The 15,164-nt window shown below is 40.0% G+C and overlaps 1 protein-coding gene across 1 annotated transcript in view; it reads left to right on the plus strand.

Annotated features, from left to right (window-relative positions):
• CCDC170 (coiled-coil domain containing 170) overlaps positions 1-15,164 on the plus strand; it is a 59,707-nt gene that overhangs the window by 15,824 nt on the left and 28,719 nt on the right. The window contains exons 4-6 of the mRNA XM_075267652.1: positions 6,430-6,564; positions 13,154-13,410; positions 15,003-15,147. Coding sequence (XP_075123753.1) covers positions 6,430-6,564; positions 13,154-13,410; positions 15,003-15,147 — 537 coding nt within the window. The remainder of the gene's footprint in view (positions 1-6,429; positions 6,565-13,153; positions 13,411-15,002; positions 15,148-15,164) is intronic.

The raw sequence follows: 15,164 nt of genomic DNA on the forward strand, positions 1-15,164 counted from the left end.
TAGAGGGCAGCAAACAGAGGCACTGTCTCCCTGTTTACATCTTGGGAGACATATTTGCATATTCTTTCCACTGTGAATATAAGTATACTTCTAGTGCGACACAGCACAACGGTATAAGGCAGCAGTCTACTACCACAGTTCAATCCCATCGAGCTCTGCAGTCTGGGACCCTTCTCCCCACCAGGCAGTACTTGTTTCCTGGATAGGCAGTGCTTTTTACATTGCTCAGTTTCCTGTCTAGGGCTGGGCTGTGTAATAAAGTGTCACATCATCATGAAACAGTGACCATGTAATTAAAGGGGAACCCTCTAACTTTGTTTTTAATGCCATTACAGAAAGGGTTAAACATTTGGGATCCAAGTGTTTTTTTTACTGATCCAGCTTCTGGTGCTGGATTGTGGATGTCATAATCATAGATGGCTTTGAGTGGGGGATTGCCTGAGCATATACTGTACATTACATTGCAGGAATCCATTCCTGCATTATCCTGTACATTGTGGAAAGAATATAGGTACATGCACACAGGATTTACATGCAGAAAATCGACATGTATATGCACAAAAATTTGCACGGCCTATCCACACTAATGTAGACAAATTTTTGTATGAGTTTTGAAAATCCAAGCCAGAAAAATAAAATAAATTGACTTTTAATTTTTTTTAAACTATATTTCGGCCCTCCAATGGTTTGAGGGACAGTGAACTGGTCCACAGTTTGAAAAGTTTGAGGACGCCTGCCTTAGACTATGTGCTTCTATCAGCTTGATGTTACTACTATTATCACTACCATTAGAATTACTCCTTTTATCTCTCTTACTGGGTAGTTTTGTTGTGAAAATAAAGAAGCTCCCTTGGAGACCATTGCTGATGCTGTGTAAACACCTTGAATGATGAATCGAACAGAACGAGAACTCTAAGCATAAGAATAGAGTCAACAAAGTGTGATTAATAAAGGTCAATACTATGAGCAAAAACCCTCCAGCTCTTAAAGAAACGAAGATTGGAGATCGCTCTACACTTCGCACTTGAAATATTTCATTACGTTTCAATGATATGTAGATGTGGTCGCAGCAGAAGTTAGGAATTCTTCCTGCATTTTGAGAGTTTTAATAATTTATGACTTCACAGGGCATGTGATAAATTAGAAATATGCATAAAAACTTTGAACAATGGGTAAAAGGACTAAAATGATACAATTCTAACACTGGAGATAGATTTTAAAATTATACAGGAGTTCTTGTTTGTGCAGAAAGGCATACTTTTTCATTGTGTGAAAAATACTTGTGTTAAGACTTTGTCAAAGAAGAACGTGTGAACACAACTTAACACATTTATGAAAACTATGAAATTATTATTTTTTTCACTTATGCAAAGTACATAGATAGATGGAATGCAATTCATTATCAGAAAAGAATTTATTGTTTAATTCAAGTGTTTTGGGGGGTTCATGAAATATACTTAAAAATGACTTGACTTATCCAGGGCCGATTCTAGGTTATCCAGGTTATTACTGTAATAGTGCCTTAATAGTGTCCACCCACAGATAATAGTCTCCCTCAACATAAGCAACACTATTACCTGACGGGGGGCCCTAGTACTATAATATTGCCTATTAGCACAAACCCCATACACATAATATTCTCCCACCAATATAGGTAGTGTTATCAATTGGGGGGGACACTATTACAATAATAATGCCCCCCTCATAGGTAATGGTATTACCTATGCTGTTCTGTGAGTCTGGAGACGCCGTGGAGAGCGATCTATTGCCTGAAACATCCTTCAGCATGACCGGTTTGGCAGTGGGTCAATAATGGTGTGGAGTGGCATTTCTTTGCCATGTGCTCACCAGAGATACAATAACAATACATGGCATCAAGGGAACAATAAACATAATAACCATATAGTAGAGTTCCCTCTGTATGAGACAAGTAAACAAATGTATTCCTAAATCCATATAAAGATCAACACACAAAAAAGACGGAAAAGAATACTCAAAATCCAAATAAATATCACAAATTACAAACTTTTATTAATGAATATACATAAGGATAGTGATAAAAGTCAAAATACCATCAGACAAGGGGGAAGATCCGAGTGTACTGGAGGTAAATAAAATGATAGGTAAGTATATAAATAAGGTGTTTATGCACGGTAAAAGATGAATGGTCTCCCTATATACAGTCCTATGAAAAAGTTTGGGCACCCCTATTAATCTTAATCATTTTTAGTTCTAAATATTTTGGTGTTTGCAGCAGCCATTTCAGTTTGATATATCTAATAACTGATGGACACAGTAATATTTCAGGATTGAAATGAGGTTTATTGTACTAACAGAAAATGTGCAATATGCATTAAACCAAAATATGACCGGTGCAAAAGTATGGGCACCTCAACAGAAAAGTGACATTAATATTTAGTACATCCTCCTTTTGCAAAGATAACAGCCTCTAGTTGCTTCCTGTAGCTTTTAATCAGTTCCTGGATCCTGGATGAAGGTATTTTGGACCATTTCTTTCTACAAAACAATTCAAGTTCAGTTAAGTTTGATGGTCGCCGAACATGGACAGCCCGCTCTCAAATGATCTGAAAACAAAGATTGTTCAACATAGTTGTTCAGGGGAAGGATACAAAAAGTTGTCTCAGAGATTTAACCTGTCAGTTTCGACTGTGAGGAACATAGTAAGGAAATGGAAGACCACAGGGACAGTTCTTGTTAAGTCCAGAAGTGGCAGGCCAAGAAAAATATCAGAAAGGCAGAGAAGAAGAATGGTGAGAACAGTCAAGGACAATCCACAGACCACCTCCAAAGAGCTGCAGCATCATCTTGCTGCAGATGGTGTCACTGTGCATCGGTAACAATACAGCACACTTTGCACAAGGAGAAGCTGTCAGGGAGAGTGATGAGAAAGAAGCCGTTTCTGCACGTACGCCACAAATAGAGTTGCCTGAGGTATGCAAAAGCACATTTGGAGAAGCCAACTTCATTTTGGAAACAAAGATTGAGTTGTTTGGTCATACAAAAAGGCGTTATGCATGGCGTCCAAAAAGAAACAGCATTCCAAGAAAAACACTTGCTACCCACTGTAAAATTTGGTGGATGTTCCATCATGCTTTGGGGCTGTGTAGCCAATGCCGGCACCGGGAATCTTGGTAAAGTTGAGGGTCGCATGGATTCCACTCAGTATCAGCGGATTCTTGAGAATAATGTTCAAGAATCAGTGACGAAGTTGAAGTTACACCGGGGATGGATATTTCAGCAAGACAATGATCCAAAACACTGCTCCAAATCAACTCAGGCATTCATGCAGAGGAACAATGACAATGTTCTGGAATGGCCATCCCAGTCCCCAGACCTGAATATCATTGAACATCTGTGGGATGATTTGAAGCGGGCTGTCCATGCTCGGCGATCATCAAACTGAACTGAACGCGAATTGTTTGTCCAAAATACCTTTATCCAGGATCCAGGAACTGATTAAAAGCTACAGGAAGCGACTAGAGGCTGTTATCTTTGCAAAAGGAGGATCTACTAAATATTAATGTCACTTTTCTGTTGAGGTGCCCATACTTTTGCACCGGTCAAATTTTGGTTTAATGCATATTGCACATTTTCTGTTAGTACAATAAACCTCATTTCAATCCTGAAATATTACTGTGTCCATCAGTTATTAGATATATCAAACTGAAATGGCTGTAGCAAATACCAAAATATTTAGAACTAAAAATGATTAAGATTAATAGGGGTGCCCAAACTTTTTCATAGGACTGTATGTACACAAATATATACCCCTGTGGACCAAAGATTCCAACAGCTAGCCAAAAGTTGATCAAAACGACATATGGGAGTAAATATAAAAATTGTATGAAAGTATATAAATGTGTCACCAGAAAGTATCTGGAATGCAGCCAGATTGACCAAAAATCTGAGTATATACAAACCAGTGTGATGACATAAATACAAGGTACAACGAAACTGCAAGTGCAGACTGATCTTACAAATCATAAAAGAAAGTAGTACACAGAAGCCATGTAGTAGTAATAGATAGTGGTAATAGATAATGACTTCAATACATAGCAGTTGGGGTACAAGAAGTACCCTAATACTGAAAGTACCCAATGTATAAAAAGACAGATCAAAATCCCATAAAGGTGGATAAAGATGCGATGACCGAAAAAGACCTCATACATACAAACTATACACAGGCATAGAGGGAGGAGATTGACCTAAGGAAGAGACATATCCATCATAGTATGACATGTTTTAAGGACATTACATCAGCCTGTAGTGTGTTTTTCCACTTTAATTTTTTTGGGGGGACTCCAAATCCAGGCCTTCTTTGGTTAATAAAGTTGATTTCCATTGATGATTTTTGTGTGATTTTGTTGTCATCACATTCAACTTTGTACAGAACAAAGTATTCAATGAGAATATTTAATCCCTTCAAACCTAGGATGTGTTATTTGAGTGTTCCCTTTATTTTTTTGAGTAGTGTGTGTATATATATATATATATATATATATAACATATATATATATGAGAAGGCGACAGGAAGAGTGTTGGAGTCCAGATATATTAGCCCCAGGGTATCTGACATATGTGTGGTCCAGGGCGGATTTGGAGTAGGTCTCAGCACAGGTGTAGATCTTTGGCTCATTACTGGGCCAGAAAAGGCTGCCGCTCTTGTACTGAAGTGCAGTTCCATGAGGTGAAAGGAGGTGGATGGTTCTGTCCTGTAACCCTGAGTCCGATGAGATAGTATTGCTCCTGGTTTGTTTGTTTGTGTGGCTGGAAGTAACGCTGGGTTCACACTAGCACCCGGACTCCGTTTTCAGGTTTCCGTCTTCTGCATGCAGAAGACGCAAACCTGTCAGACCGATGAGCGTTTTATGCTCTCTGCCGCGAAACCATTTTTTAAAAACCGGACACAGAGTACTGCATGTCCGACTCTGTGTCCGGTTTAAAAAAAACGGTTTTGCGGCGGACAGTATAAAACGCTCACCGGCGCTCATGGCCGGACATCTTTCAAACCCATTCAAATGAATGGGTATGAAAGAGTCCTGCAGATTTCCGTCTCCTGCTCAGTTTTGTGCAGGAAGCGGAAACCTGTATGAACGGAGACCGGGCGCAGATGTGAACGAGCCCTAAGCTGCATGTATAGTTAGGTTATCTGTTCTGTTTAGCTAGTGGCTCAGACGAACAGGTTTTTATTTTGTTTTTGCCTGAAGTTAAGGCTGTATTTTGTTTTGTTTATTTTGTGCCTGAAGTCAAGGTTTATTTATTTTCCTGGTTTTTTTTCTAAATAAACCAGTTTGCTGCACGTTTTGTGTCCCTATCTTGACTATTTGGGTCCACACCATTGCTTCTACCGAGCTAATTTCCCCACTATAAACCATATATACTCAAGTATAAGCCGACCCGAATATAAGCCGAGGCCCCTAATTGTGCCACAAAAAAACTGGGAAAACTTATTGACTCGAATATAAGCCTGGGGTGGGGGAATGCAGCAGCTACAGGAATATTTCAAAAATTAAAATAGATACCCGGACACACAGCCACAACAGTGACAGCATCTATGTGTACGGGCCCATTGAAATATAATAGTTCATAATTTTATCCACCATTGCAGATAAAAAGTCTGGTCATGTGTATTACAGTAACTCCATGTGCCTCAGGTTAATAGCAGTTAACCCCATCCTGTCCTTCACATTAACCCCCTGTGTGCCTCACATAAGGGTTACTGATATGTGAGAGATATGGAGGTAATAATTATTACATTAAACATTATTAAGGCACTTTACTATTACAGCCATATGTCTCACATATTAGTAACCCTTATATGGGGCACACAGAGGTTAATGTGAGGGACATGATGGGGTTAACTGCTATTAATGTGAGGCACATGGAGTTGCTAAAACTAAATTAATAACCCCAAATGCCTGATATTAATAGGAATAGTAACACCAGCAGGTAACTGTGTGTTTTACTTTCACTTTACCTTCACTTCACTCTCCTCTTCCTCTCCGATGCAGACACTGGAGTAGGAACCTGCCGCCTCCCGGGCTCAGGACTGCAAGGACCTGCTTAAATGAAGTGAAGGGGGGAGTGTCCTATACCATTACTATTAACAACAACTGAAGGACACTCCCCCTTCACTTAATTTCTGCAGGTCCTTGCAGTCCTGTGCTGCCTGACTCGAGTACAAGCTGAGGGGGGCTTTTTCAGCATAAAAACTGTGCTGAAGAAGTCAGCTTATATTCGAGTATATATATATATATATATATATATATATATATATATATTTTTTTTAAATTTTAGCCATAGGTGTTCATTGTCATGAAAAGGTGCATTAATCCTAAGTATGTCAAATAAGTGGCTAAGAAAACCTAAACAAGTACATTACATTAACAGTTTTTTTTTCTTTGTCAGTCTGCCTACTATGACCCCCAATATATGGATGTGCCTATCACTCGAGAGCAAATGAGTCACTATAGGATGGTTGCTGAAACTTCTCAAAGTGAATTGGCTGCCCTCCATGTAAAATATGAGACTGCGCAATCAGAGGTAAATGTTTCCGTATTAAAGGGAGTCTACAACAACACAGTCCTATGAAAAAGTTTGGGCACCCCTATTAATCTTAATCATTTTTAGTTCTAAATATTTTGGTGTTTGCAACAGCCATTTCAGTTTGACATATCTAATAACTGATGGACACAGTAATATTTCAGGATTGAAATGAGGTTTATTGTACTAACAGAAAATGTGCAATATGCATTAAACCAAAATTTGACCGGTGCAAAAGTATGGGCACCTCAACAGAAAAGAGACATTAATATTTAGTAGATCCTCCTTTTTCAGAGATAACAGCCTCTAGTCGCTTCCTGCAGCTTTTAATCAGTTCCTGGATCCTGGATGAAGGTATTTTGGACCATTCCTCTTTACAAAACAATTTAAGTTCAGCTAAGTTTGATGGGCGCTGAGCATGGACATCCCGCTCTCAAATGATCTGAAAACAAAGATTGTTCAATATAGTTGTTCAGGGGAAGGATACAAAAAGTTGTCTCAGAGATTTAACCTGTCAGTTTCCACTGTGAGAAACATAGTAAGGAAATGGAAGACCACAGGGACAGTTCTTGTTAAGCCCAGAAGTGGCAGGCCAAGAAAAATATCAGAAAGGCAGAGAAGAAGAATGGTGAGAACAGTCAAGGACAATCCACAGACCACCTCCAAAGAGCTGCAGCATCATCTTGCTGCAGATGGTGTCACTGTGCATCGGTCAACTATACAGCGCACTTTGCACAAAGAGAAGCTGTATGGGAGAATGATGAGAAAGAAGCCGTTTCTGCAAGCACGCCACAAACAGAGTCGCCTGAGGTATCCAAAAGCACATTTGGACAAGCCAGCTTAATTTTGGAAGAAGGTCCTGTGGACTGATGAAACAAAGATTGAGTTGTTTGGTCATACAAAAAGGCGTTATGTATGGTGTTCAAAAAAACAGCATTCCAAGAAAAACACTTGCTACCCACTGTAAAATTTGGTGGAGGTTCCATCATGCTTTGGGGCTGTGTGGCCAATGCCGGCACCGCGAATCTTGTTAAAGTTGAGGGTCGCATGGATTCCACTCAGTATCAGCAGATTCTTGAGAATAATGTTCAAGAATCAGTGACGAAGTTGAAGTTACGCCGGGGATGGATATTTCAGCAAGACAATGATCCAAAACACCGCTCTAAATCGACTCAGGCATTCATGCAGAGGAACAATTACAATGTTCTGGAATGGCCATCCCAGTCCCCAGACCTGAATATCATTGAACATCTGTGGGATGATTTGAAGCGGGCTGTCCATGCTCGGTGACCATCAAACTTAACTGAACTTGAATTGTTTTGTAAAGAGGAATGGTCCAAAATACCTTCATTCAGGATCCAGGAACTGATTAAAAGCTACAGGAAGCGACTAAAGGCTTTTATCTTTGCAAAAGGAGGATCTACTAAATATTAATGTTACTTTTCTGTTGAGGTGCCCATACTTTTACACCGGTCAAATTTTGGTTTAATGCATATTGCACATTTTCTGTTAGTACAATAAACCTCATTTCAATCCTGAAATATTACTGTGTCCATCAGTTATTAGATATATCAAACTGAAATGGCTGCTGCAAACACCAAAATATTTAGAACTAAAAATGATTAAGATTAATAGGGGTGCCCAAACTTTTTCATAGGACTCTATGTTTGGCGGAGGTAGTAGATGCATGTTTTAATTATTTTTATTGTATGACACATTTATGAAAAGGGTGTATATATATATATATATATATATATATATAATCTCATGGGACTGTTATCCAGAAGTGATCCATTAATGAGACAAGCACTTTGCCTTAGACAGCGCTCTTCATTGATCACAGCAGACAGCATTTTCACAGATAGTCAAAAAAACATTTTAAGTATATACTGTATACAGTAGTGTATATGTGTGATCTTCACACTGTGAGAGTCTCTTCTTCCTATTTCCTGTTGAATGATCCTGTTTCACTGCGTGGCTGTCACAGACTAGTCTCTGCAGTAGTCACACAAACAGCTGTCCGGACATTCAAATTCATTAGGCCATGATCAAACATCCAGCTTTCTGCTAATATTTAGGTGTGGATTGCTACCTAAATTCTAAAAGAATCCACTAACATTCAGCAGACAATGCAACTCAATGCGGTATTTTAGAATCCATTCACATGCATTGGAAAAAAGGGTGAAATAATAAATGTATTCTGGATTTAAAAATCAATAGCATGTTCAGTATTATTATGGGGAAATCCACATAAGGATCCGCAGGTCAATGACAGAAAACAGTTTCCACGTGACATTTCTGCTGCAGAATTTCTTAAACATGCATGGCAGATTCCGACTTTGTGAGCATGGCTTAAGGTGGCAACATATTAGATATTTGTCACCCTAAATAGGCAGTCTGCCATATAGATGCAGTGAACAGTCAGTCGCAGTGGCCAATGGCAGACTAAAATAGATCGACCATGTTGAGTATTTTCAGGCACATATTGGCATGCATTTGACATGATCAGCTGCTTTTGGCCGAATATCCTTTATACTTTTTTTTCATGACGACTAATTTGCCCCTAATTGGGCAGTTTGAAGATGGAATTGTTCATGCAAAAGATCCCATTATCAATTGGATGACCACGTGACAGCCATCCAAAATCTAAAGTGTATAGGTAGCCTCATGCAGTCTACGGCAGAGAGGACAGAGCTGAGCACAGACCCTGAAGTCTCTGCTTATACTCTTTGTAAGAAGAAAGAACCAACATGATCAGCAATAATCTTAAAGTGTCCATACATATAAGGGAAAAGATAACAAACCAGCTGAATGTGCATGTGTATGGGTGGGGTGGGAGGAATAGCTGTCTATTGGAGGTGTATGACCAGCTTTACTCTGTCATCTACATATAGCAAAAACTTTTTGTCCTGTGTGTGAAACTGAGAAAACTCCCTTAGTGCTAGTGATAAGAAAGCATCTCAACAATTTGCCAATGGGCCTCAGGCCGTTTAGATATAAATGGAGAGGGGCAAGGGTTAATGACAGACTACAAAAAGGCATTTATTGCCCAGCATTTGCTAAAACATTGCATCTTCTTGTGAGTTTTTCTTTAGGCCCTTAAACAGCCAAATGTTCATGATATAGAAGCACATAAAGTATGGATTATAGAAAAGTAAAAATAATTATAAAAAAATAGATTACCTAAATAGGTCTTAACATTCTGATGTGATTTCATAATATAATGAATTTATGCATGAAATTAAAGGCTACATGAACATTTTTTATGTCCCAAATGAACTAAAATGTAAAATGAAGCAGCTTTGCACCTTTCCAGGTCTTATTTGGAAATTTCCAACCATTTTGGAACTACTCGGTATAGTCTGACCCTGCAAATGTATGGGCCCGTGCACACTATGTAACACAGCGTTGATTCTGACACGTTAACTCGTGTCAGAATCAGCGCTTCAAAACAGAATCCCATTGACTTCAATGGGTTCCGTTTAACGAGCGTAACACATTGAAATCAATGGGTTAAAAAGCCTCCCATTGATTTCAATGTGTAGCGTGCGTAAGACGGAACCCATTGAAGTCAATGGGATTCTGTTTTGAAGCGCTGATTCTGACACGAGTTTACGTGTCAGAATCAACTCCATGTTACATTGTGTGCATGGGCCCTATGTTTGCCTTTTTTGTGTGTTTAAAAGGGACTATGACCTGGAAAATAAGCAGTTCTTATACTGACCTAATGACTTAGTAACATAGTGTATGGGGATAAAATCCATCCTTAGGGAGAGACCACCTTTTCAGGTGTGTGGAGACTTATACAGCCATAGTTGCTCCACTGCAAGGGAACATGGGAGGAATATGCAGAAATCTGTCTCCCAAGATGTAAACAGGGAGACAGTGCCTCTGTTATGCTGCCCTCAATGGGAAGCACCCTGAACATCATGCCCATCATAGTGTAGGAATGGGCAAAGAAGTAGACATCGTCCTCTCGAACAGCTAGGGTCCATTCACACGTCACGTTTTTTGGTGCGGTTTTTTTTACAAGTGTAAAAAATGTAATTGAAGTCAATGTGAGTCTTATTTTACACGTGTATTCTTTACACGTGTATTGTGCCAAAATGAGCGCGTGTTTACTCTATGGACCCTTACACAAGTCCCAGCATAATGTGCAGACCATAAAGGAGTGATCCCACATGGTAGATAGCTGATAAATCTTCTAGTGAATACCACCAATAGTTGCACAGCTAGTAAAATGCAAAAAATTGGGACAGTAGAGGGTCAGTTTAATAAAGCAACTTCCATAAATAACAGCACTGTTCAAAAACTCAGTATTTTTGTTCTTTTTAAAATTTGTTCAGGACTTTCTGTTTTCGTCTTTTAATGGATTGTGTGGGAAGATTTCTATCCATATATGCTTTTGTAAAAGTGATAACAAATATGTAACTTGCAGGCCAATGTCTGTTTTCAACTGTAGATCTGTTCTTCTCTAAAGGACAACTAAGACCCTAAATAAAAAAATACAGTTGTATGAAAAGTAAAATGTGATCTAATGCTTCATTCACACTTGCACCTGGTGTCCACCTGCTATCCATCTGTCGTGAATCCACTTTAGGCTAAGGCCCCACGTTGTGGAAACTCAGCTTTTTTTTGTTGCAGATTGTGTTGGAAAATGAGAATCTGGAATGGGAAATATATAGGAAGTTCTTATACTTCTACCTTCTGCTCAATCCACTGCTGGCTTTGGCTTAAAAAACAGCAGCAAAATCTGCAACAAAAAAAGCTGTGTTTCTTCAACATGGGGCTTCAGCCTTAATATCAGAAAAACAGATTAGGAACAGTTAGCAAGCGGTCCATTAAAAAACCCATTCACTTCAATGGCTTTGTAAAGCAATCCGCAGGTGTCCGTTTTCAACCTCTCCGCCGTGAATCTACTCTTTTGGATAGAGACCAAAGTCGGACATGCAGGACTTTGTGTCCGTCCAAAAAAAGCAGATTAGTGCTTTGAAGTAAAGGGATTATTAAAAATTAGAAAACATGGTTGCTTTCATCTTCTCGAAAGTGACAACCCTTAGGGTAAGGTCACGCGTTTTTTTTTGGATCGGAACCTGAGGCATAGGCCGCTACAGATTCCGATCCAAAACTGGGTAGCCGCGACTGAAAGCCGGTGCACTGCACCGACATCCAGCTGCACACTCTGCTCCGGATTAGGCCCAATGAATGAGCCTAGTCCGGAGGAGGGTCTGTCTTCAGGTTGAATCGTGAGGCACCTCGGCCTGAAGAATGAGCATCTTGATTTCAATGGGAGCCGTCTTTTTGGTCAGGGTTTTGAGGCAGATACGGCCTCAAAAACCCGACCAAAAAACCACGTGTTGACTTACCCTTACAATCATTTAAAAGGAACTGAGCTGCTGCATTGCTATGTGATTTATGGGCACAATGTCACTTCCTGAGAATAAAGCAGTCATATTTTTTTTAACTATAATTTTTATTAAAGATTTTATGAAAAGTACAAAATCTATAAGCAGCCGTCAAACAATGCTATGAATAAGGTATCGGGTATGAACATAAACAGAAGACAAAGGGTAAAGCAAAAGGGTAAAAATGGAGTAAGGATGGAATTAAGGGAGTTATGGTAAGAGGCCCTGCAATATACAGCATGAATCTCTTGAGTTGTGTCACAGGTGTGAGAAGCTTCATCCAGTCATGCAGTCACTGCACTAAACCATACTGTGTGAGGACAGCAGGTAGGTAGGGGGTATCAGACAGTAAAGGACATGTCAATCACTCCTTACAGGGTATGACTTAATGTGATGACTACAAGTCTAGATGAAGCTACTCCCCGCCCCTGTGACTAGTTAAGGTGAATTTGCATATACCAATCCGCCTCAAAATCCGCCTATAAAAACATCTGTCACTCGCTTTTTTTTCCCACTAGCGATTTTTTTTCAGCTAGTGGAAAAGAGAAGCGACATGCCTTATCTTCCCGCGGATTCCGCAGCTGAGTCTGCCGCGTCCACGGCTCCAGACACACTCCTACTTAGGCCTATTCATTCAATCCTAATCATTGGGATGCACTGCATCGGCATCCTGTTGCGGCTAGCCACGCGGAAAAGTCACACGGCGGAAGTTTTCCGCCGTGTGAACTTACCCTCAGATTTTAAAAGTTTAGAACTTGACTTCTCAACAGCAAAAAGCTTATTGGGGGGCACCAAAGGAAAGGTAATTCCTTAGTTCTGCACATGCTGGGACCAGTTTATGGTGGAAAACCACCTGACAGGTTCCCTTTACATGTCATTCATGTCATTTCAAATAAATGCTAGTGGTTAATTTTCCTCCTAGATACTAGAGATACACTAACAATGAAGGATTAACAATAAGAGTATATACACTTGGTACACATTGTCCCCAAGTAGACGTAGCAATTATCTTATAATCCTTCAATATGTAACAATTATCACTACATGTAAACTGACTTATCACTACATGTGCACTCCCTCTAAGTTTCTGCCTACTGGACATTGTGGTATTCGTTCTGCAGGGTTCTCACTGATGGAATATCTTTCTAAATGGTTTTTGTAAATGTATGTATGTATTTATTTAGCTGCTGGATATTCGGTCTAAGCTTTCCTTCAAGGAAGTATGTCTGCAAGAACTAAAGGCTGAAGTGGAAAACTACAAGGAAAACAATGCACGACAATCTTCTTTGATCACCTCTCTAAGAGCAAGGTTACAGGAGACAGAGGAAGAGTCAGGTCTATTAGCGAACTCAAAAACTAGAGCAGATCTGGCAATGCAGGGAATCGCTCAGGAAAACCGAGGACTCAAAGAAAGACTACAAGAAGTGGAATTCAAGTTAAAGTAAGCAGTTACCTCTAATAACTACAGAAATGTGAGAATAATAGATAAAGGGGTGTTCCTGTTCATTTTGTAACCCCTAGGGAGGCTTAACATAATAAAAAGTGCCCACTCGTGTCTGATCAGCTCGAGATCCAGAAGGAAATAGCGTTTTTTCCTGCAGCACTTTTCACAGAAAGTCCACAGAAGTTTCCTCTGCAGACTTTCTGCTTCCACTATATCTATAAGGAAACTGCCAACATTTCCTAGGTATAATTGACATGCTGTGCTTTCCAAAACCGCAACGGTTTTGGAAATTGCAGTCTGTCCACTGCGCATGTTTTACCATAATGTGTGGATGGGATTCGTTAGAGGTGTTTACGTCACATGAGGCCCTGGCCTTAGGGAATGTTCACACAGAGGATCTTCTGGCAAGGATTTTGTTGCTTTTTCCATCTTGGAACCAATGTCAAAAGGTGGCCACATTAGAGTATGTTCACACTGTGGAAAATGAAGAAGAATTTGAGGCAGACATCTGCCTTGGATTGATTTTCCGATCCTGGTTCTCTGTGGTGCAGTGCTGATCCAGAACGTCGGCATTCCTTCGCATCTTTCTGTTGTTGATTAGTCCCAGATGGATGGACATAAACAGTGCGGAGTCTTGAGCTGCAAACTCCACTGCCGAATCAGCTCGGGAATCCATGGCAAGATTCAGTAGGATGCTTATTTTTCCAATGTCCTGCTCTGATATCTGCCTCTTGTTGAAAACAATGAGTCTAAATCAGGGCAGAATATCCAGATGAATTTGGGCTAAAATTTACCCACAAAATCATCAACAAATTCCAACGTATGAGCGGAACCTCAAGTCCCATTGTATTGAAAAGGAGTCAATGGTGGATGCTTCTTTTTGGAGTAAACTAAATAAAGAAGCACCTTCCATATCTTGCTGTTGGCTAATCTGTCTGCCCACTCGCTTCAGTAACCAAGGCAGAGACTCCAGACTTGGATATCTATCACAGGTTCTGCAACAAAAATACATGTCAGATTTTTCTGATGTATTATTAGGCCAGGTTCAGACGGGGTTTTTTGGGCTGAACTTTGACGCGGAATCCGCGTAAGAATGCGGCTCAAAAGCCGCCTCCCATTGAAATCAATGGGAGCCAGTCATTTCCTTTTTCCGCGAGCAGGAAGAAGTGACATGCTCTTTCTTCAGGTGGATTCCTCGACTGATTGAGCCGCCGGATGTCCGCCTCGCGGCACTCCCTCCCGACTAGGCCCATTCATTTGGGCCTAATCTGGAGCGGAATGCCGCAACTGTATGCCGGTGCACTGTATGCACTGCATCGGCATCCAGTCGTGGCTAGCTGTTTTTTGGACCAGATTCTGAGGCGGCCTCCGTCATTTGACTGACAGATAGGTGTTCAGCATGTCCAAATTTTCACAACTGAAGTAACCAAGATTTGTGGCAACTTCATGTGAGGTTCTCATTTATACTGGTTTTGGGCTAGGTATACTATTATACACATGTTTAATTGAAAGGTAAATTACACTTAACATATCGCTACAAGTTGTGTTATATTATTATAAGAACAATATACATGTCTCTCTTTATGCAGAACCCACATGGCCCAGTTGGAAGATAGCAAATCTCAGGCCTCTAGAAGTAACAGGAGTCATGATCATTTTATGGCTCAACTTTCCTCAAGTATGGGTATAGATATTATGGGAAAAGAAGATCCTGAAGTGATGATACTTTACAAGGTACTGATTATTACAAC

Source organism: Leptodactylus fuscus, chromosome 3, assembly GCF_031893055.1.
Source record: "Leptodactylus fuscus isolate aLepFus1 chromosome 3, aLepFus1.hap2, whole genome shotgun sequence".
In the NCBI taxonomy this organism is placed as follows: domain Eukaryota; kingdom Metazoa; phylum Chordata; class Amphibia; order Anura; family Leptodactylidae; genus Leptodactylus; species Leptodactylus fuscus.